Source organism: Anas acuta, chromosome 2 (genome assembly GCF_963932015.1).
Source record: "Anas acuta chromosome 2, bAnaAcu1.1, whole genome shotgun sequence".
Classification (NCBI taxonomy): Eukaryota; Metazoa; Chordata; class Aves; order Anseriformes; family Anatidae; genus Anas; species Anas acuta.
Window position 1 is genome coordinate 67,590,268 of NC_088980.1, and position 21,586 is coordinate 67,611,853.

The window sequence follows — 21,586 nt, forward strand, 5'->3', positions numbered from 1 at the left end:
CATTAAATTAAAATGCATTACACGACTTGCATTTCTGTAACAAAGACAGATTGCTCTTTTCTTGTAGCTCTAAAATAACTATATCTTTAGATGAAGTCACCAATAGTTCTCTCTATTAATCATTTTTGATTATCTTCTGCAAAACTGGAGCGTTACCAAACATTGCTCATGTATTATATGGGCACCACTCTGGACCTGGATCACCAGCAGAACTTTTCTTCTTACAGTACTGCTTGTCTTGGGTCACTGCTGTTGCACTGAAGTACATTCCTTCTTAGGACAATACAGTTACAAAATTCTGCTGGCTTTGCAAAGCCAATTGTTAGGAAGGAATGAAACAGTAGGATTGCTGTACTAGCAAACACACCCTGCATGGATGCATCTTGCATTGACAAAATAGTCCTTCAGCCAGCACAGTTTATCACAGTCAGAGGGCTGTGCTTCTCCTAGGAGCTATGGCAGTATTTCTGGGCTGATTAGGTTTCTGCTAGCTAGCCCTTAATCTTAGTCAGTCATCAGTGTTGACTGAATGTCCCAGAACATGGAGCTCCAAAATTACCATATCAAATAAAGAGTCCAGTTTCTGCTTCTTTAAACAATTCATCTGAAGTGCTAAAGAAGATCTAAGATAGGTTCCTTTCTAGCTATTTTGTTCCTTCCCTCCCTGCCTCCCTTCCTGTCTATCCATTGGGAGAAGTGGCAGTCCTCCCCCACCCTGCTGCCTCTTGAGCTCACTCCAGCTTATTCTTACTTTCAGTGAAATTATCTAGCAGTCAGTTCCATATGCTAATTATAAATTGCTTATAGCAACAGTCAGCTTCTGGATGTCTTGTCACCAAATTTCATTTAACTTCCCCCTTGTTCTAGTGACATAGCCCATAGAAGCCTCTGACTCATCTTTCTGCCTTCAGCTTCATCTGTCTGTTGCTTTCCCCTACAGATACAACACAGAAATCCTAAAAGATGAAGACAAAAACCTAAAAGGTGGTCTGAAACAATCTTTTGAAGAAGAATTGTCCCGCATTGCACATCTTTGTTCCAGATTAATTTTAAATTTTCCAAGCAATAAAAAAGATAATTCATTTTGTGAGCAGTTACACCGCAGTCCTGAGACTTATTTTAGCCTTTTCTTTGCTTCATTTCAGCCCATATTGCAGCCATTCTGGAGTCAACACTACAGTTTTCCACTATTTGTTTAATACTTGGCCATTCATATATGGGCAGGCATCTAAAATTGTTTTCTTTAAACAAGCTGATAAATTCTGATTAATTCCATTAGTGCTCAGTAGCTGACTATGGAGCAGAAGTCTTGAGGGAATTAAAGAAAAGATGTCATCTAAATAATAAGAAAGAAATCACCATACACTTAATATATATGTTTTCTGTCATGGTTGTTTCAAATATCACATTTACTTCCAGAAGCTGTATGGGCAAGAAGAAGCTGACACCTACTTCTGTTTTTTGTTTAAAGTCTGAAATGAGATCTCTTTGCATATAGAGTGCATTAGTTTCTGCATAGCTGTGTAAGAAATTGTCTTGGATTTTTGAGATACTAACTGATATTCCAAGCATTTGCATGAAAAAGATTTCCAGACAGTGTAAGAAAGATTAAATGCAGTTTACTCATCTGTAGGACCTTTATTTCAGAAAGTGATTTAAAATCCACATAATCAAACAAAAAGCCTCACAATGCATATACTTAAGAATTACCTTTTATTTGTATTTCAGTCAAAGTTATTCTCTGTAATAGTACTTTATGCACACAAAGAATGTTTTGAGTGTAAGTTCCTCACCCCATCTCAGAAAATCCAGTATTGCTGTCTCTGAATTTCAAGGAGCCTTTAATTTTAGAATACCAGTCCGTAGACTTCTCATGGCTACAAAGACCCCATACTTGGGAGCAAATTCTCATTCTAAAGGGTTTGTGACGGCAGCCAAGAGATCCACTTTAGGTGGGTTTCCTGTCCTGTTGGTGGTCATTCCTCTTCAGTGTCTCCCAAAAGATTAAACAAGTTATTCACTTATTCCCATTTCTGTTCTAAAAATACTGAAACTCATAAGAAATCTCCATGTTGCTTTATCATCACTGGCTTTATTCTCCCTCCCCATCTTTCCCCTTGGGTGCTTTGATCTGTTTGAATAACCTAATATGTTTTTTTGTTGGTTTAGGTAAATAGATCTTCCACTAATTTGTCCTAGTCCTGCCAAACTGCTAGCATTCCCAATGACAAGAGCAATGTCCTGTACAGCAGAAGGAAAATCAGAAAATCAAGAAACACACATTAATCTTTAGCCTTGTAGCTGAAATGCTTTCATTGATAAAGGCTATTACAGTGATTTTCCAGAGAGCATTGAGTTCTCAGAGCATGTATTTTTGTTCAGACTGGTTTTATTTGCTTTTCTTTACAAATACAACTGACCATGTTGAGCAAGACGTTTTCATCTAACCTGTCCAGAGGCAGGAACTATTAAGGACATGTTCTAAAGTCCAGAAATACAGTCTAGTCTTTTGAAGACATAGAGAAAGCTCCATAGAGCTTTCTTAATAAGCACCAAAGAAAGGTGACAGAGCAGTCATTCAAAGCGACCTAACTTTTTAAAACTAAGAATATTTTTTTCCAAAATATTACTACTAGTGTTTAGTATATAAACAAATATATCATCTTTAACAACACTGTAAATCTGTAAGACAGCCAAACAACTTTTTTTTTTTTTTTTTTTTTCTTCCTGTAAGCTAAAATAAGTTGCAGGAGAGTTAAAGGGGAGGCAAATATTGGGTCATTTTAAAATATATTTATTTATTTTGCTGTGCCTCTTATAAAAATTTCTACTCTCAGATGACGTATGAAAAGCAAACCAGACATTGAATCAATCAATTGCTAATTAAGGTAGAGTGGAGCAGAGTTGGGAGCTGGTACAAGCTTTTTTTTTTTTTTTTTAATCTTCATTCTGCTCTTCCTTCTTAGTGATTATTCAACAATTTCTATTCCTCCATCTAACTGGTAGAAGTAAGCCTAGAATTTCCATTTAAATGCAGCCTAGAGTAGATTTGTCTACAGAATTTAAATATAAAAGGAATACACATGGTTTATTACTTTATTCCTGACATGGTGTAAGATGTGCTTATATAAAGTAACCATGAAAGCAAGTAGCTTTGAATGCTCGTTACTACAAGACATTTGAATCCATTAAAGTATTTTTTTACAAAGCAGTCTCCTAAGTCTAAACGCACACACACACACACACAAAAAAAAAAAAAAAAAAAAAAAAAAAAAAAAAAAACACCAAATACATGAGTACCTCAGTTTCATATTAATGCAGGAAGTGGGCAAGTCACAGAGAAACAGTAAAAAATGGCGTTGCCCAAATGGCAATACCTACACCATGAAATGTTAGCTGATGAGCTGAATAGCTGAAGGTGTAAAAATGGAAGCAGATATTTTGCACATCCTGGAAGCAATGTGGCATCCTACAACTGAAGGCATCCTTTGGCTGCCAAGGGGGTTGTCTGCAGCCAAGAAAACACCCTTTCCCAGAGCCAGCAGGCAGGACAACTTCCTAAAGTCTGGTTCAGTTTCTTCAGTGCTGTGAAGTATGAAGTATCACGAATCATCACTTTCCTTCTCTCCTTTTTCAGAGCAATTCCTTTCTGGTGTTTGTTGATTCCTTTCTGTTGTTGTTATGCTTTTTGAGTGTTTGCTTCATTATTTTTTTTTAGGAAGAATAAAAGATTTTTATTTTTTTTTTGTGGTGATGGTGGTGCATTTTTCTAAGATAATGTGAACACAGCAGCATTTTGGAGAAGCAGTTTTGCAGCCTTGGTTGCTGCAAAACCTCTTGCTCCCTAGGAGGTCTCAGCTGTACCTATATATTCACATAAAAGCTGTTCACTTTGAGCATCCTGAGGACCAACTTCAGAGGGGAAGAAACACATGGGGCTTGGGAGGGCCAGCAGCTTTTCCCTGCCCACACCACAGCCCAGCCCCTGTACTTGTCAGGGTGCAAATGTGGCTCTTCAAAAGGCAAATCTGCTAATGGAAGCTGCAGCTCAAGATGTCATGAAGACAATTTGGCATTTGAGGCTGCACACAGCCCTTGGCAGCTCTTGCCTCATGGAGATGTTCTTTGTCTTTCTCCTGAGTTTGGCTGCATTTGCTAAGTGCTGAAATTGATTTATCAAGCACAGAAAGGAATTGTTGGAAAGCACAGAGAAAGAACCAGGCTGAAGCCAGACTTGGGGCAAAGAGCTGTTCATGCACCAGCATGCAGGAAGCAGCTGCCCAGAACTGGAGTCTGGGAGGAGGTTATTTTGGAGAGGCCACCACATCTGACTGAGGGAAGGCCTGCACCAGTCAAGGCTTAGCTCCCAACTCAGTCACCAATCGTCACAAAAGCACTGAGCCTGCCAGCTTAGCAGCTTCATTGGCTTAGACCTCAAAACACAAAGTCTCTGTAAAATTCCTCCTTTTCCTGCCTCCCTGCATGGCCTGAACGTCATTACTGGAGGCCTGAAATCTCCTGCTGACTTGTCTTTAGAACTCAGTGCCTCATTTAGTGAAATCTTAGCTGGCTCGCCCCAAAGGTTTCCCTCTTTAAGAGCAAAGTGTCAATATATTCAGCTCATGTGCTGTTATTAGCCTGGTGATAGCCATGCAGCTTTGTGAAACTTACCAAAGCAATTGCCAGATCCTCTCTACAAAAAGTGATTTTAGTTGAGGAAGCAGAACAAAAAACAAACAAAAAAATATCTTTACCAGAGAGAAAATGACATTCATCACAGATGGATTTGCAGTGCAGAGTTTACTTCACTGTTTATTTCCACACTGTTGTATGGCTTTTACTTCATTAATAAAACCTCATTTCAGACCTGGTTCACTTTCTAAAGAGTTCTAGAGTTTTGGCACTGTTTCCAGTAGTGAGGCCTCTATTCAATAAGTTCATTTTTAGAGGATTTTTTTTTTTTTTTTTTTCAGAAGACCTGATGTGTCATACCCTGGAAATACTTAAGCATCACGACATGCTCTTTGCCAAATTACTCTATTCTTATTATTGTATTTTCTATGTGAGCTATGGGATAATATTGTCGTTATATGTATTTTTTTTTTTTTTTAGGAGCATCTGAAAGCTTTTGACCAGGAAATAAATGAGTTTGTGGACTATATGTTTGGACCTCGAGGTAAGTTGCTCCACCTATAGCCCTTTTAGGAAACAGTGACTATCCTGATTACCACTCAAAAATATTCTGATAATTAGAAGCAGTCAAAATTTTGTTTATGAATAATTTCTCATTGAAAACTGTGAACTAGGCAGAATCATGATATTTGCAGGAACACACCGTTATCGTAGGGAATTTGTCAAAGCACCAGGCTTTTAGAAAAACAATGCTTTTTGTTTTGACTGTTTGACATATTATCTATAATACAAATTAAAACTAGTCACAAGTTATACTGAAGGTGAAAGAAGAAATGAAGGTGATTTAAAAAAAATACAAAAATCTCTGTGTTATAGAGCCCTTTGATTCTTAAAATATCATAGGATTTCAACTTTATGTCCTTAGAGAAATTAAAAAAAAAAAATCTTTGATTTTTCTGAAAGCGGAAGTTTGGAAGTTCTGTTTGGGGATTGATGCTCATTAATAATCTAGTCCTTGTTTGGTCCTGCTATGTAGCAAATAGCCTAATTCAGAAGCACGCTCAGCACAATAGCAAGAAAGTGCTCTCAGCACCCTGCAGGATGACATCCAAAATTTCAGTAAACCGGTAGACAGTATGAGAGAACAAATACACCCTTCTACTGCCTATTCTTGCTTTCTGAAACAGTTTGGATGAGAATAACTTGAATTGTTATAGTGCTGGTTTAGCAGAGCTTGGACGTGCCTCATGATCTGTTAGGCCTGAAAGGGGTAATAGTTGTGCCAATAGTTAGAGCCAGCGGCAAAAAAAAATGAGGTAGGACCGCATAAAAAAGAGAAGGGCTATGGCAAGGTGGGATAGGGCCAAGCAACTGAAGTAAAAAGTAAGAGAGGAGCTTAGAGAGTAGACCCAGTCCTCAGGGAAGGACCTTGTGTGGCCATCTTGTTGCTGGTAAGCCTGTGTTTAAACATTATTCAGCATGTCCAACTTCAGGAATAGCCCTGCAAACTTTGCTCTGTGTTTAATGCCAATACTGCTGCCTGTGGAAATATGGTTATGTATTCTCATTTTGTTGCAGTAATATCCTCTTGGTCCCACAAACAGTTCATGCTTCATTAGGATGACAAGGAAAAGTATAAGTAGCGTTCTTAAAACCAAGAAATTTTCATTTTTCTTAGCTGTCTGGCTGAGTACAAAATATCTACTATCATTTCTGCAGTAGATGTGAAGCTTGAAAGAAAGTTTTCTAGTGAAAAGACAGTGAATAGCTTGGGAACTGCAGCAGAAGCGATTAAAACAGACAGAGTAGGTTCGTCTAATTAATAGTTTCTACAGTAATTCATTTTATTAACAAACAACTGTGATGACAAGCGTATAAGTACTACTATTTTATTTTTAAATCAACATGATGTTCTCTTTCATTCCTCCTTCCTCCTTGGTCCTGACCACATTGTTTGAAAGGACCAGCTGTAATTAATCCAATGCAGAATCCCACACAGATCCCTGTGGACTTTTAGAAAGCACTTTAGTTAAGTATTATTTGTAATACTTGCCAAGTACATTACCATGCCTCTCCAGATATCAGTGCTGAAGATAGCATTTGTCCATACCTCTTCACCACGCTTTTTTCTTTGGAATTGGTGGTATAGTGATTTCATAAGTAGCAAAGCTCCCTCCAGTATATTTATATACATAAATAATTCATGGTAGACTGCAAACAGTTTTAAATTGGATAGAATGACACCACAAATGATAATCTAATGAATTCTTGAGAGCTTCCCCAATTGTATAAAACCAACAAAACATTCCTATTCTTTCTCTCCCCCAACTTTCATCCACAATACCCACTTAATTCAGCAGCAAGGTGGCTTAAAAAGAGAGATACCAATGCTGCATTCTTTCAAAATCAATCCTACATTTGTGGTTTGTATTTGAGGTAGCAACCCTTGAAATAGTGTTGCTATTATATTGGTTGTAGTTATTATTACCTGGTGTGGCTGAGGCCACAGCAGGAGACAGAAAGCCAGGCACTAATTCCTGGAGATTCTCTCTGCTCACATTAGTAGTTTACACAACCTGCAGTACTACACCACTAGAAAAAGGGGTGTGCTATCAAAGATATTAATTTGATTTAGATAAAGGCCTCTTTTGTGTCTTTGTTCTCTGCTGCCAGATAGACTTTGTAAATTAATTTACCTAAAATTTGCTTTTGACCTAACAGACCAAGTCCCTTGGTTCAGGGAACAGAAGCCACATACATGCCCATTGGTTGCATCTCTTAATAAGAAGTGGTCTTACAAAGTGATGTTGGTACATATTGTTCTGGATTGGAGTTTATCTAGGTTCAGGACAAAATGAGAAAGAGTGAAATTGCTATATTGTTCTGAAAAATAACATTTTTACAGGGCCTTCATGTTCTACAGAGTATTGTTTGGTGTTAGGGCATGAAGCTATGTCAATGGAGGGTCAGGCTGGATGTTAGGAAAGGTTCTTCATGGAGAGGATGATCGGGCCCTGGGACAGGCTCCCCGAACAATGATGACAACACCAGGCCTGCTGGAGTTTAAGAAGCACTTGGACAATGCTCTCAGACATATGGTTTGATTTTTGAGTGGTCATGTGTGGACCCAGGAGTTGGACTCGATGATCCTTGTGAGTCCCATCCAAGTCAGGATATTATATGATTATGCAAAATTAAGGAATACTGAATTACAGGAGCTAAATCTAGTTAATGAGTTGCTTTTATTTTTTTTTTAATCTGCCAAAGAAGCAGAAGTGATTGAGAATAGATATATTTTAACAAAGTTATGTTAAAGTAATAATCACTCCTTCTGTAGTCAATTGAATATAAACAGTAATAAAGCATTGGTACAAAGCCACCTACCCTCAGCATCTGAAAAGGTATGAATTTACTCAGACAACATTTGAATTTTCTCAAACACCAGTCAGCCAAAGCTATACAGCAACCTGAATCAAAATGTTTCTAAACCTCACTGATAAAAGCCTGATACATTTAAAGAGCCTGTGAGGCTTGCCACTCATTTCAAAGGTGCCAAGATTTCACCCCAGGGGTCTAGCACATCGTGGCCAGTGACTGTGAATGAGCTTATTCACAGAGCAACCAGAGCTTGGGTGCGCCTGCTCCTTTCTATGGTTGTTGTCCAGCACTTTCACACTCTGACTTTATTCACTGCCCTGGTCTCAAATTTAGATGCTGTGAGGGTTCAGCAGAGTAAAAATAATGCTTTCTTACATTAACACTGTACCTTTATATTACAAGAACAGAGAGTAGCCTAACACAGAGTAACTGTCGGTCTCTTTTCTTCTTCTGATAACCTGTTTTTTTTAAAAATACACTCCCCTTCATCTGCTTTCCCAACACATAAAAACCTCCCTCTTCTTGGCATTCAAGGAAAAGTGAACATGGAAACAGAACAGTCAGGATCCTCTGGCTGCTTTTGATAAACCATTTTCTGCTAATAACTGTCCTACCCTTCAAGGTACCAAGGTCAGGTTGGAAAATAATCAGTACGGGAATAAGTTTTAAAATTTCTCTAGACACTTGAAAATTAAATTGTACAGATCTTAAAAATATTTGATATGCTGACCTGAATGAGCACAAGGAGTTCTGCTTTTGTGTAGATCAGGCCACATGCTTGTGGCCACTCACAGCACGAGTGAAAAAGCTTTCTGAGGGCATACTAGGGCAGCATTTAATGCTGTTTAGTTTATTTTGTATTCTTATCTCTTCCAATTATTTTTCCTCTTTGAGCAAATATACCATTTAGTTATCTGATGCCAGTTGGCCTTTGTGCAAATAACCTTTATGCATGAAATATTGCAGTCCTTGGATGGGGGGATCCTTTTTAGAGAGCAGTCTTGCTGAAACAATTGCTTTCATTTAGAATACCAATTAAATAAATCAAAACCTTATGCTCCTAAAACATATGCTAGATCAACATTTGTGCACACAAGCTTTACCTGTCCTGACTCATGTGTCCTGTTTATAGCCCATATGGGAACAGAATCACCTCAAAAACACCCATTCCACAGCTTCCCAAATGTCCCGTGACCTTTGAGAGGGTTGTTGGAAACATTTAGTCTCACACTGAAGTGACCTTAATTGGGCACTGAGATATCAAGACAGAAAACAGGCACTCTGGCTTGGTAATGCACACCAAAGCAAAGCTGCCCTGAAGGAAGGGCTGTGCTTTGCAGTAGGTAATCATGCTTTCACAACTCTTTTAATCCTATGCCTGTCATCTTTTGGAGAGAGGAGCTGGTTCTTAGGAGTTCAGAAGGGAGAGTCAAAGCCAGAAGAGCACTGGACTTCCACAGTAACTCAGGTCTTATTGAAAGTCTTTCCTGCAAAAGAGCTTACTTCCCATGTGGAGCCCAAATCCATGATATGTGTTACAGCTACTGCAATGGAAGCAAGGTGGGAAGTGGAGGGAAATGCTAGTGAGAAAGAAAGTTCCATTAGCAGATTATTCTAACTCACTTAAAATCTCACTTTACTTATATCTCTCTATATATTTCTGTGGAAAGAATAGTTGGAAAGAATATGATAAAGCAAAATTGTCACAAGCAACAGTTTTTTAAACACTAAGGCACATTTGATGTGTGCAATATCCATTGCCCAGTCCTTTCCACCACAGGTTGAAAAAGTAGTAAAATGTTTTTTCATACAGTGTGAACACATTCTCTTCTGTTACAGTTTTTAGCATAATTCTTTAAAAGAGTCTTCAAAAAAAAAAAAACAAATAATTTAAAACAGTTTCTGAGAGCAGAAAGAACTACTGTGACCTACACAATAGCTTCTCATTGACTTATTTCTTCATATACTCCATAACTCTTGACAGATTTGTCTTTTTGAAAAACTAGCCATGTTGCCACTTGCCTTTCTCTTTGATAAATGTCCAAAGATTGTTGTTGTAAAAAATTAACTCTAAATCTTCCTCTATCTTGGAAAAATAAAAAAAGGAGGGGAAAAAAACATTTGCTCGTGACATAGAGTTGCTCATAGGACAATGAAATGGTGCTTCCAGATTGGCATGCAGGATTAGGATTTGCTCATATACACTGAACTATCTGATTACCGCCAATGAGATTACTTGTGTGAATAAGGCAAGCAGGATTTGACCTTAATATTGCATTTCAGGATCAAACAAATGGAACAAAAACTATGAGAAAGCAAGCCCGTATGCTAGCAAATATCTTTGATAACCATCAAAGTAAACATTTGCTATTTGTTTTTCATATTTAATGTTTTTGAAAAATCCTCTCCTTTTATAAATGTTTTCTAGCAAATATCACGTGCCTTCATACATATGTAACAAATGCAGAATCAAAATAGTATAATATTATCTTCAAGTTGTCTGACCCTTGAGCAAGTCAAGATAAGGCTTAATTAAGTTAAAACATTAATGAAAATACATACAGGTTTTTTTTCCTCTTTTCATTTTCACTTTCCTGTGAAAATGAGGAGATGTAAGTGACTTTAAATTATTAGGGAATTTTATGCAGTTTTCACCACACATTCTGTGAATTAGTATGCCACTTTTGGGAGGTGATAGCAATGAATAGCTCTTAATGTAAGCAGAGCACAGCAGATTTCCTTTGCATATGTTTTGCATATGTTTTTCATTGTACAACCTGCCTTATTTTAGCAGTACTTTACTATAACATTCTTAATTGCTTGCTGCATGCATTTCTTTTCAGATTCCAGGGTTAGAGGATGGCTACTTTTGGATTCTTACCTTCCTACATTTTTCCTTACTTGTGCATACTTACTGTGCATATGGCTAGGCAACAAGTTCATGAAGAACAGGCCTCCGTTCTCCCTCAGGGCTCACCTCATTGTATATAACCTTGGGATTACACTGCTCTCCATGTACATGCTCATAGAGGTAAGTGTTCTTCAATACAGCACAGCTGAGAAAGGTGAGCAACGTACATTTTTTAGCAGAAATACCTTAGATGGTTTTGCTAGGAAATTTGACATGAATGGTAAATTTAAGTAAATTTAACATCAAGAACAGTCCCTAAAAGCACTTTGCAATTGGGCAATGACTTGTAGAGTACCTTCCCTGCATTGGTCTCAGCATGTTTCAGCTGTCCTTCCTGAGCTACAGTTCACCCCTGAAGACAGCTGGCTGCTACTATGACAGTGTTTACAAGCTTGAAGATGAATCTGCAGCAGTTGCTGAATTCAAATATGCCTACACCTCGTTATTCAGCATACGTAAAAATTCCCAAGAATGGCTTTTATTTGTATGACTGCCTGTGAAGTAATTGTTCTTTGTACAAATGTCCATATTTAAATGTGAACAGATTCACATATGAGAGTAAGTACAGATTTATTTATGGTGTTGGCAATTCAATGTTATTTTTTGTGCTCTCCTTAGTACAAAGCTTCCATCATATAGTCAGACAGTAGAAACATTAAGTAGCGGGCATGATAAAAACCTGCCACTTCAGCCAAGAGCAAGTCCTTTGGGGACTTGCAGGCTGAATATGGTCTCACAGATTATTTTCTGAGCGCTTATCAGGAAGAAACACGCTTACATAAAATCAGGTTCCACTCATAACCAGGAGGGAGGTTTGAATGCATCTGACAAGTTCTATAATAGCAAAGGATTTGAGCAGCATTCCTCTGCAAAGATATGTGTTTTCACCTTCCTGTACGAACAGAGCTGGCCTGAGAGTCAGTTTAAGACTTCTAAGGGTGAGACTCATCCCTCCAGCACCCAACACCTACAGGCCTTGACTGATAACAGGACAAAGACCTGGTGTGCTGAGGCAGGGAACACAAGCACAATTCATTCTCCTCTCCTGTAATGGAGAGGATGCATTTATTACTGCATTTCAGCTCCATTCCCAACTTTCAACATTTGCCTGACTGATTTCAGATACTGGTTTATTCAGCTCTCCTTTGCAAGGGAGGCTTTTGTGGAATAATCCTAATTCCCAATGAGGCCCTGTCATTATTCCAGTATCATTTTCTCCCCTCTGCCAAAACTGTAGCATCTCCAACTGCTGACATTGCTGCTTTGCTTGCACAGCCCTCTCACAGCATTTCTTGCTTCCTGGGCTCTCAGCCACAGCAGCAGTTTCTATGAAAATAACAAGGACTGACTGTTCCATCAACCGGACAAGAAACTTTGCTTTGTCCAGAAGCCAAACAGGACTCTGAAGATTTCAAGTTTTAAATTAATTTGAGCTAACAACCAGGTGAGTGGCCAGGTCAGAAGGCCAAACAGCAGTTTGTGCAAAGGACCAATTGTGCTACACAGTGCTTTTTCCTGGTCAAAGCCCCAGCTGGCTTCCACAATTGCTCTGGGTGTCTCAGAGTGCAGGATGAGGTTCAGAGCAAAGGAGAAACAAGCACAATTGCTAGAAGGTTTTATGGTGCTGTACTGATTTTCCTCCAGAATTTAAATCAGCACTTCAATGTTTAAATCTCCATTCTGCTTGAAGGTATATGGATAGCTGTCTTTGGTAGTAAGACTCAATGGAAATGATTAATTGTATAGAAAACAAAAATACCACTCCCTTTCCCTTGCAGTTTGATTTGGCCTGCCACAAGCAAATGAACAAGCAAACAGAATTTTAGCAAGTCTTATATGAATTGAGTTTTTTTTGCCACCTTCATACCCTTGTAGGAACTGTGTTGAGCCAGCTCCCATTCAGCTGCCTCAACTGCCCTTTCTTTCCCAAGGCTAACTTTGACGATCGTGGAGTTGCATGAGTCCTCCCTAAGTCCCTCCAGGCCTTGACTCTGTAGCTGGAGGCTGCTGGCTTACACCTCCAAGACCACAGCCAGGCATGGTTGGCAGCGCCTCCATGCTCCCCATTCTGCATTTGTCAGGAACCCATCGGACATCACAGCTGGTTTATTGCAGATGGCACAGCTCTGGACTGTCAGCCAGGCTGGTTGTACATTGCACAAGTTGCTCTTCCATAATAGTGGTTCTGTACTTTTTCATAGCCGATTCGTGTGGTTCCTATTCACAATTTTTCCTGTGAAGGAGCAGAGTGGCTATTGAGATTTGCAGACCTACCTGAGGAGCTTGCACATCCCTGCTGAAGGGAAAAAGGCAATGATGAAGGCAGAAATCTTCTTCAGCAGTGAATAAGGTTACACTGACTCAACATTGTCTTATTCCTGAAGCCTGTCTCTCACCCCTGCTCCCTCTGTCTTTAATAGAAGGTAAGCTCTTTAAGGCAAGAGTTACCTATATTTAGAGCATTCTCTGTAGTGGTTTATGTAAACACAGTGGTTTCTTATGTAAACACAGCTGATCTCTCCAAGGAGTATGATTCAAGATTAATTCCTAATTAGAGAGATCTATAACAATGGCCTTATTCCTTCATCGTCCCACTGCACTTCCAACGCTATGGTCTCTGTAACAGAGATAAACATGAAATAATAAGCCCTATTATAGAAATTAACTACAAAGAACAGTTATTGGCATTGTTCTACTTGTCTCTTCTTGGTCTTGTTTACAAGTTGCCACATCTTGAGAGAGCTCCAGAATGGAGTGGGTGCTTCTTAGACATTCACGAGAAAAAGACCTGTTGTGTGTCAGAGGTGCATCTCCAAATGCAGACTGTCACATATGATAGCTTCAATAAGAAACATGATAAACCAACCAATAGGGAAACTTATACTGCAATTCTTTCCCCCTCATTGTGCCTGATCTAGTTTAGCTGTCCCCTACAATCAAGTCATGCAACCTCAAGGCAGAAAGGCAAAGGTTGTAGCAAGGACTCAACAAAACTGCTAGATTTTTATGCCTCCAAAGGCAGACTTCCCTTTTGAGCCAGAGCTCTGTGCATTGCTCCATGGACATGAAACTATAGCTCCATTACCTTTGAGTCCAACCAATCTCTCAAGCACTTAAGATATGCCATTAACATAAGGTCAGATATCCCTATGATCCCTAAAAAGCAGGATCTCAAAACTCATGTGTCAGGAATTTTGAAGGCCTCTTCAAATCGTTTTGAAGGCCTCCTTGAAGAACAGTTTATTAGACCTTAATCTAGAAACCTGTGCTAGGCAAACAGATTTTCCTGAAGCCACCAAAGACACTTACCTTTTCCTGTTAATTGTAATGGAGAAGTGGAACACTTGTTTTTGGAATGCAGCTTTTTCCAAGTACCTGAAACTTAGACACATTTCCTGTGCTTAAATTAGGCAGGCTGCAGGTGCACTGCAGGAGGGTCAGAAGGTCAAATTCCCTCCCATCTTGTCACTATAAGAGAAAGGTGCACCAGACATTTGTTATTGGATGTGTACTCTTCTGTACCATTAAGTGTTAATAGACTCAGGTCAAACAGATCCAAGAGTTTCCAGAAACATTGCCAAAAACCGTGCACAAAACAACCACTACCATTTTGTTTAATAAAAATCAAAACTTCTTTCAATTTCACTGAAAAGAAATATGCCTTTCTTCTACACAAATCTCTGCTTAATATTGTGAAAGTGCCAGCTATGCACAGAAAACCAGCTTAATGTGAAAAGCAATCAAGTATTTGCATATTTTAAAATGAATTCATGAGCAAGTCAACTCTCAGACCACACTCCAGAGACCCAATGTGAGGCACCAGAGGCCCAGATAAGGTATTGAAGTTTACCACAGGATGAGATCCTCATAACTTTCATACTTAATTAAACTTTGAAACAAAGCAGACCAATGCTGATCTCTGAATTAAGAAATTACTCATGTGATACTACTCTTTGTCATTAACAGGAAAAGACATAATCTCTACCAGGGTCTTAAGTTGCTTTCCCCAGCAGTAAGTATCACCTCTGCCCTATTTAAATTAAATCTTAGCTAGTCATCAAGCTCTCATCCAAGTCTTTGTGTTGATCAGGCACTAAGAAAAACAGGACAACGGCACCAACAGTCATATTAAAAAGGAGATCTAGAGATGTGTGTTAGCATACATTAGCATACATTAGCATACAGGTGGCATGGTATCTCAAGTGTTTGTATCCCCAGGTAGCTTCACGGAATTATTACAAATCCATAGGACTTGAGAACTGTAAACAAGAAACCATATCCATGTGGGGAAGCAGGACTTGCATGAGTGACCCATCAATCCAGAGCAAAAGTCAGAGGTTCCTGCTGGGTGCCAAAGGGAAAGAGCAGAACTGTACAGGTATTGCAAGCCCAGTGCATTAAGCTGTTTACTGAAGTCAGAAGATAATTCTTATACTTTGCACAGTGTGAAAAAAAAACAAACACACAAAAACAAACAAACAAACACCAACAAAAAAAAAAAACATCAAGTTTACCTCCACTTTTCCTGTTTCTAGGAGCTAAAATTTAAACCCACAGTAAGTCTGAAGATTCTCAAGTACAGTAATGACGTGGAAGTAGATCCATTATTCATACATACCATTAGGGTGACGAAGATGGTGAAGGGCCTAGAGGGGAAGACGTATGAGGAGTGGCTGAGTGCACTGAGCCTGTTCAGCCTGGAGAAGAGGAGGCTGAGGGGGGACCTCATCGCAGTCTACAACTTCCTTATGAGGGGGAGTGGAGAGGCAGGTGACCTGTTCTCTGTAAACACCAGTGATAGGACCCGTGGGAATGGTTTTAAGCTGAGGCAGGGGAAGTTTAAGCTGGACATCAGGAAGAGGTTCTTCACTGAGAGGGTGGTTGCACACTGGAACAGGCTCCCCAGGGACGTAGTCACTGCACCAAGCCTGTCTGAATTTAGAAAGCGATTGGACTGTGCACTTAGTCACATGGTCTAAAATTTTGGGTAGACCTGCGGAGTGCCAGGAGTTGGACTTGATGATCCTTTTGGGTCCCTTCCAACTCGGGATATTCTATGATTCAATGATTCTTTGATCCGTTTTTACAAATAGCATCAAAAAATGCATGTGTTAATATTAACCAGGTTGCCAAGAATGCAAAACATCCAAAGGAATGTTTTCTAGGAAGATAGTTTGTATTTTTAAGGGGGAGAGAGAGGATCTCTCATCTCTTTATTGTATCCTGCACTTACACAATCATTGCATGATAAAACATAGCACAAGTTCTGTAGCATCATGAGGTGCTCAGCATGTGGAAGGGAACATAACTGAACCACTAAAAGTAATGTATGAGTTTGGTATCATAGAAATAGAGCACTAGTAACTGGATGTCTTGTGTCAGGTTACCAGCTTCTGTTCCAGATACGCAGCTGGCTCATTTGATACCATTAGGTAACCTGCTTTCATTCCACATCACAGACAGCCAACATGAAAGTCATGGCCTGGGATCACCAAGATGCCAAAAAGCACTCTCTGCCTTCCAAGTTTCACCACCAACTTTTTATTACGGAGTTAGCCAGAAATCTTAAAAAGTATCTTACAAAGCAGAGTAGTCAAAACTCAAAGAGTGGATTCTCCTGTTTTCCCTAAAGGAGATGAACAGCATACGAGTCACCTACTATGGAAAGCTGACATGTCAGAAAAGCCAACATGAAAGAACAAGGTTAAGGCACTCAAAATAGATTTTCACACTAAGCTGCTGGCTGTTGAAACACAGATACAAATCAGAGGGAATTTTTCTGCCAAGTGAAATGACTGGGGAATAGGCACACAGTATGGTCTGCAAATCTGGCATTTATATAGGGCCATGGAAGAACAAACAGAAGAACAAATTAAAGAAAAAAAAATGCAGCTAGGTTGTGATATTCTTACCCCAGATTTTTCTCCCTGTTTGCATGGTGTGATGAATTACAGATTTTTGAAATGCCAAGTTAAAAATCTAAGATACTGAAATGAAATTATATATATTTTTTAAGTTTCTGAGCCTTTAAGAGTTCTCATCTCATTTTTGAGAGCTATGAATGGAATTCTTGAAACAGTCTTGTGAGCAAGCCAGTTCAATATAGCACCAGCAGGAAAGTTTCCAAACCTGTAACAACAACAAAAAAAAGATGTTTGAAAAAGCAGTCTATTGTAATCATATACAAGTCAGAAAATCTGTAAAGCAGACAAATCAAAAGATTTCAAATGGCTTTTTTTTTTTTTCCTATTAAATTTCTGTAATTTAATGTTTCAGCTACCATACCAGAGGGTTTTGTGAGATTTGATATTTTCAAGGGAAGAAAATGAATTAGCTACTAAGGAATGCCAAAAAAAAGATTGAAAAAAGGGAAGAAAAAAAAAAAGTTTCCACAATGAAAGTTTCCACCTGAAAAAAACAACAACAAAAACCTACACAATAACAGACTTCCAAAGATGCATGAAAAGGAAAAATGAACAAATTCTACCAATTTAAACATAATAAAGGTATAAATTTACAGTTACAGAATGCATTAGAATGAACCAAGTGAAACTGAGATACCGAAAGTACTGTTTAAACTTACATACCTCTCACAAGGTAGAATTGTTTAAAAGCCTAAGATAAAAAATATAGGCACATCATATCATAAATGTAGATTACAAAAGATTGTGTCAGATAAATACAACAAATTGCGGATGTTCTTACTTTAACAAAGCAGTAGACTCCATTTATGATAATAATTTACAGTTCCTCAGTAAAAGCAGGAGAAGAGTTCCTTCCTAGTCCATGACGTTGCTTCTTACAAGAAGGGAAAGGCAGTCATCTTTTCTCCTTTATTTGTTTTTAGGATTTTGAGTTTTTAGAGGGTACAGCTTCAACTCCCTACAATCACAAGGGCTAGAGATGGTACCACTACTACCACTTCCCACCAATAAAGCTGCGAGGCTATCATAGTTGCTGTCAGATAACAAAACAGCAAGAGGCAATATCATTTACTTTCTCTGCAGAACTGTCCACAGAGGTTTCTGGCAGAGCTGTTAATGCTTGTGTTTGAGGCCATATCTTACCAAAGCTCCCAGATGGAGTTCAGGATGCTGCCTCCAAATGAGCTTCTGATACCCCCATGCTGCTTGACCATCCTGCTCCTGGCCAAGGGCAAGATGACAACTCTATTTTCTTCAGCATTTCTCAAGCAACAAGGCAGAGTTGAGAGCAAATCTTCAATAACAGCCCACCAACGATGCTGTACCTGCCTATTCCAAAAGTCGCAGTCTCTCAGGGATCTCTTAGTAACTTCTGATTGGAGGGAATATCCAACGCAGGAGAGCACACAGGAAAGGCACCAAGAGGAGCCATCTGTAAAAACAACTGTGCAGTAACATCTCCCTGAACATTGCTCCTGAAGCTGCTGCATATTGCCAGCTGCAGCACAGGCACAGATCTGTACACCTCCTTCTACGCAGAGGACAGAAAAAGCCCATGCATTTGGGACTGGAAACTACCCTTTCCCACTCAGCTGATTTTTGAAAGATGGGAGGGAAACAAAGTGCCATACCTAGGAGCTTTAACCCCCTTCTCCTCAGCATCTCTGCAGGTTAAGCAGGGAGAGGAGTCCGCAAACTCCAGCCCTACATGCTTGCAAGCACAGCACACACTTGGCTAAACACATTGTGATCTCAGCTGCACTGAGCATTTGCTTGGGGACCTCCAGACAGGTTTTGCTGTTGGATTTTTGCTGTTTTCAGACTGCAGTCCCATCCTGTTTGGTTTTGTGACCTCTGGCACACTCTGTAGATGAATCCACTGAAACGGGGTCTGCTCCAGAGGAGGAGTGGTTTTGTTTCAGTTCTCCGATAGCAGCCATCTAAAACACCTACATATTGTCTCTTCATCTCTCTCTCTATATATATACACACACAATCTAAAAGATACTCCACTGATTATTTTGGCCGCAGACAGACACTAAATATGTTGGAAATACAGGGACAACTGCATGTGATTCAGAGAAAAAGTAATAGAGACTTTGGCTTTCTAAGTCTTTGGTTTTGTTTGTTTGGTTTTTGTTATTTTAATTTGAATTTATAAGATACATTCTGACTTATTTGCCAATTCTGTAGATCCAAAGAAATTATTGCTCTTAATATGTATTTACTCTAGGAATTAATTCAATATGATCACTGAAAATAAATCTACTTTGCTTTACATAGTCTGTCACACTTTGTTAAGCACAGGAGACTTTTTCAGTCTCAAGTGGAGGGGAAGGTCTGTACAGACACCAATACACACCTTCCCCTGAATGTAGTGCCAGAGTTAAAAACAACACATGCCTCACAGCATCTTGCAATGCTGCTTACAGTGTAACTCTGCAGTGTACTTCTCCCACCATACCTTGCTGCACCCTCTGCAGACCCCAGAACATGAACTGCCACTTGGCCACAGAAGTACTTTTCACATATTCAAGTAAGGAAGTCACTTTTAAAATCTCTCAACTCTACCTCATAGTGTTGTTGATTTGCAAAATACAATGCTGCCCAAAAGAGCTGCCAGTTGCTTTAGGTAATCATTACTATAAAAACATTCCACATCAAAAGCCCTCCATATGGCTTTCCAGATACCTTCTGCTTCATCACAGCATGGTAGACTGACGTTTCATTGCTTTGTCTGCTTCCCAGCATGACATGGACAAAGTCTCAGAAATTGCTTTTGTGTCTGTCAGTGTCTCCACTCAGCACCACGCACGCTCTCTTCTCTTTCTTCCTGCATTTACAAATAAAGGATAAAGTGATGTATATGTGTCATAAAGAAATATTTCTCCTCTTGCACTACTTTAGATTTATATTTGTTTTTTTTTTTGCTTGGTTGGTACCGAGGATTTTTCTCAAGGATAGGAAGGGGTTTTGCACTAGTAGAGCTGTGAAGCTCTGTTCGTTCTGCTACAGGAGCACTGCACTAAGTAACAAGAAATATTTGTGGATGCCTTGAAGGCTCTAAAGCAAGAGGAATGTAAAAGGTGCACCACGTCAGTGTGTATTTCCAATAGAATGTGAAACCTTTTCCATTGCAAAGGGGAAGATATTAGCAAGTTGTCTGGTCTAAGAGCATCAGTTCATGGAACTAATGGGAACCTACAATATTCTCATGCTATTTAAAAAAAAATAAATCAGAAAAGCTAAAGGAGAACTACTTTGTTTATGAATGTAATTGCTGTGTTTTCTGTTCCAGCTCATCCTTGCCACATGGGAAGGAGGCTACAACTTGCAGTGCCAGAACCTCCACAGTGCAGGGGCGGCCGACATCCGGGTGAGGCACAGCAGCAGCTCAGCCCCAGCACCCACAGCCAGCCTTCCTTCCCTGCGCTGCAGTGCAGCACTTCCACATGCACTGCGGGTGCACTGATGCCATCAGGGACAGCTTTAGCATGAGGGTGTTATCAGAGTGACCTGATAGCTGGTAGCAAACAAGCAGAGTTAGGCTTTTTATTTAGTGCAGAGGCATTCTGATCATTGAAAGCGTGACAGGGAGCATTTTTAAAAGACATATTTCAAGGTCTGTGGTCAAAAGAGTGGTGCCTGACTATTAAAACAGACAATATGGATCCATTAAGAACTCGGGAGAAAAATCCATTACCTGCAATGTTGGGCTCTAGCTGGAAATATATTTGGACCCAACTCTAAACGTTGGAAAACTTCAGAGCCATTCTGCTGCCTTGGCTCATCTCTAGTTTCAACTCTTATTGCATCACAGCAATTCCATGTAGTAACCCTTTATCGTTCCCCCTTTCAGGCTTGTTTTCCAGATAACAATAGAGCTCAAGGGCTGAAAGACTGGATAATACACAATTTTCCCCAACCTTCAAATTCTGTCTGTGTTTTAGCAAAGAAGAAGTCAGTTAAGTGCCTTTTCCCATCAACAAAAGGTCCCCCCCCCCTCCATTTTAAATAACCGTTTTTAACTGCCCTGGGACATATCCTGAGCTCTGATAAACCATTTCAGCCTTAGAGGAGTTACATTCCAGTGAGCTGAGTGTCAAACTTGGATTATTTAAAAAAATAAGCTGCCTGTGTAACCTATTCAGCGTTAAGAAGCTACAAATGATATCATCCTTAAAATAAACTGTATCTGTGATTCAAAAAAGCAGAACAATTAAAAGACCTATCCTCAAGTTTATATTTTCTTAAATTATATTTAATTATATATTCAGACAATCCCATTTTAAAACATGATGAATTTTCTATACACTGCCTCTTCAAAGAGGAAATAAAATTGAAGCCAGAGCTTGTATTCCTCCTTCAGTGGGACACTGATGCCTTTGTGGGAATTGTGTGCTTAAGGACTAATGAAGTATAACAATAGTTAAGCCCTGTTATGGACAGGTATTGATCTCCTGCTGCTTTGTTCTTGCTCACACAGGTAGCCAAGGTGCTGTGGTGGTATTATTTTTCCAAAGTAATTGAATTCATGGACACTATCTTCTTCGTACTGAGGAAGAAAAGTAGCCAGATCACCTTCCTCCATGTTTATCACCATGCCACCATGTTTAATATCTGGTGGTGTGTCCTGAACTGGATACCCTGCGGGCAAAGTAAGTCTCTGTTCACTTCATCAACTGGGGTGTGAATCACCTGCTGCTGGGGGGGAATTGCACCACCATGCAAAGCAAGTGCT

General features: G+C 39.4%; 1 protein-coding gene across 2 annotated transcripts in view; it reads left to right on the forward strand.

Moving 5' to 3' along the window:
* ELOVL2 (ELOVL fatty acid elongase 2) overlaps positions 1-21,586 on the forward strand; it is a 46,002-nt gene that overhangs the window by 17,140 nt on the left and 7,276 nt on the right. For both annotated transcript variants that reach the window (XM_068670757.1, XM_068670758.1), the window contains exons 2-5: positions 5,113-5,176; positions 10,854-11,041; positions 20,144-20,221; positions 21,332-21,503. In XM_068670757.1, coding sequence (XP_068526858.1) covers positions 5,113-5,176; positions 10,854-11,041; positions 20,144-20,221; positions 21,332-21,503 — 502 coding nt within the window. The remainder of the gene's footprint in view (positions 1-5,112; positions 5,177-10,853; positions 11,042-20,143; positions 20,222-21,331; positions 21,504-21,586) is intronic.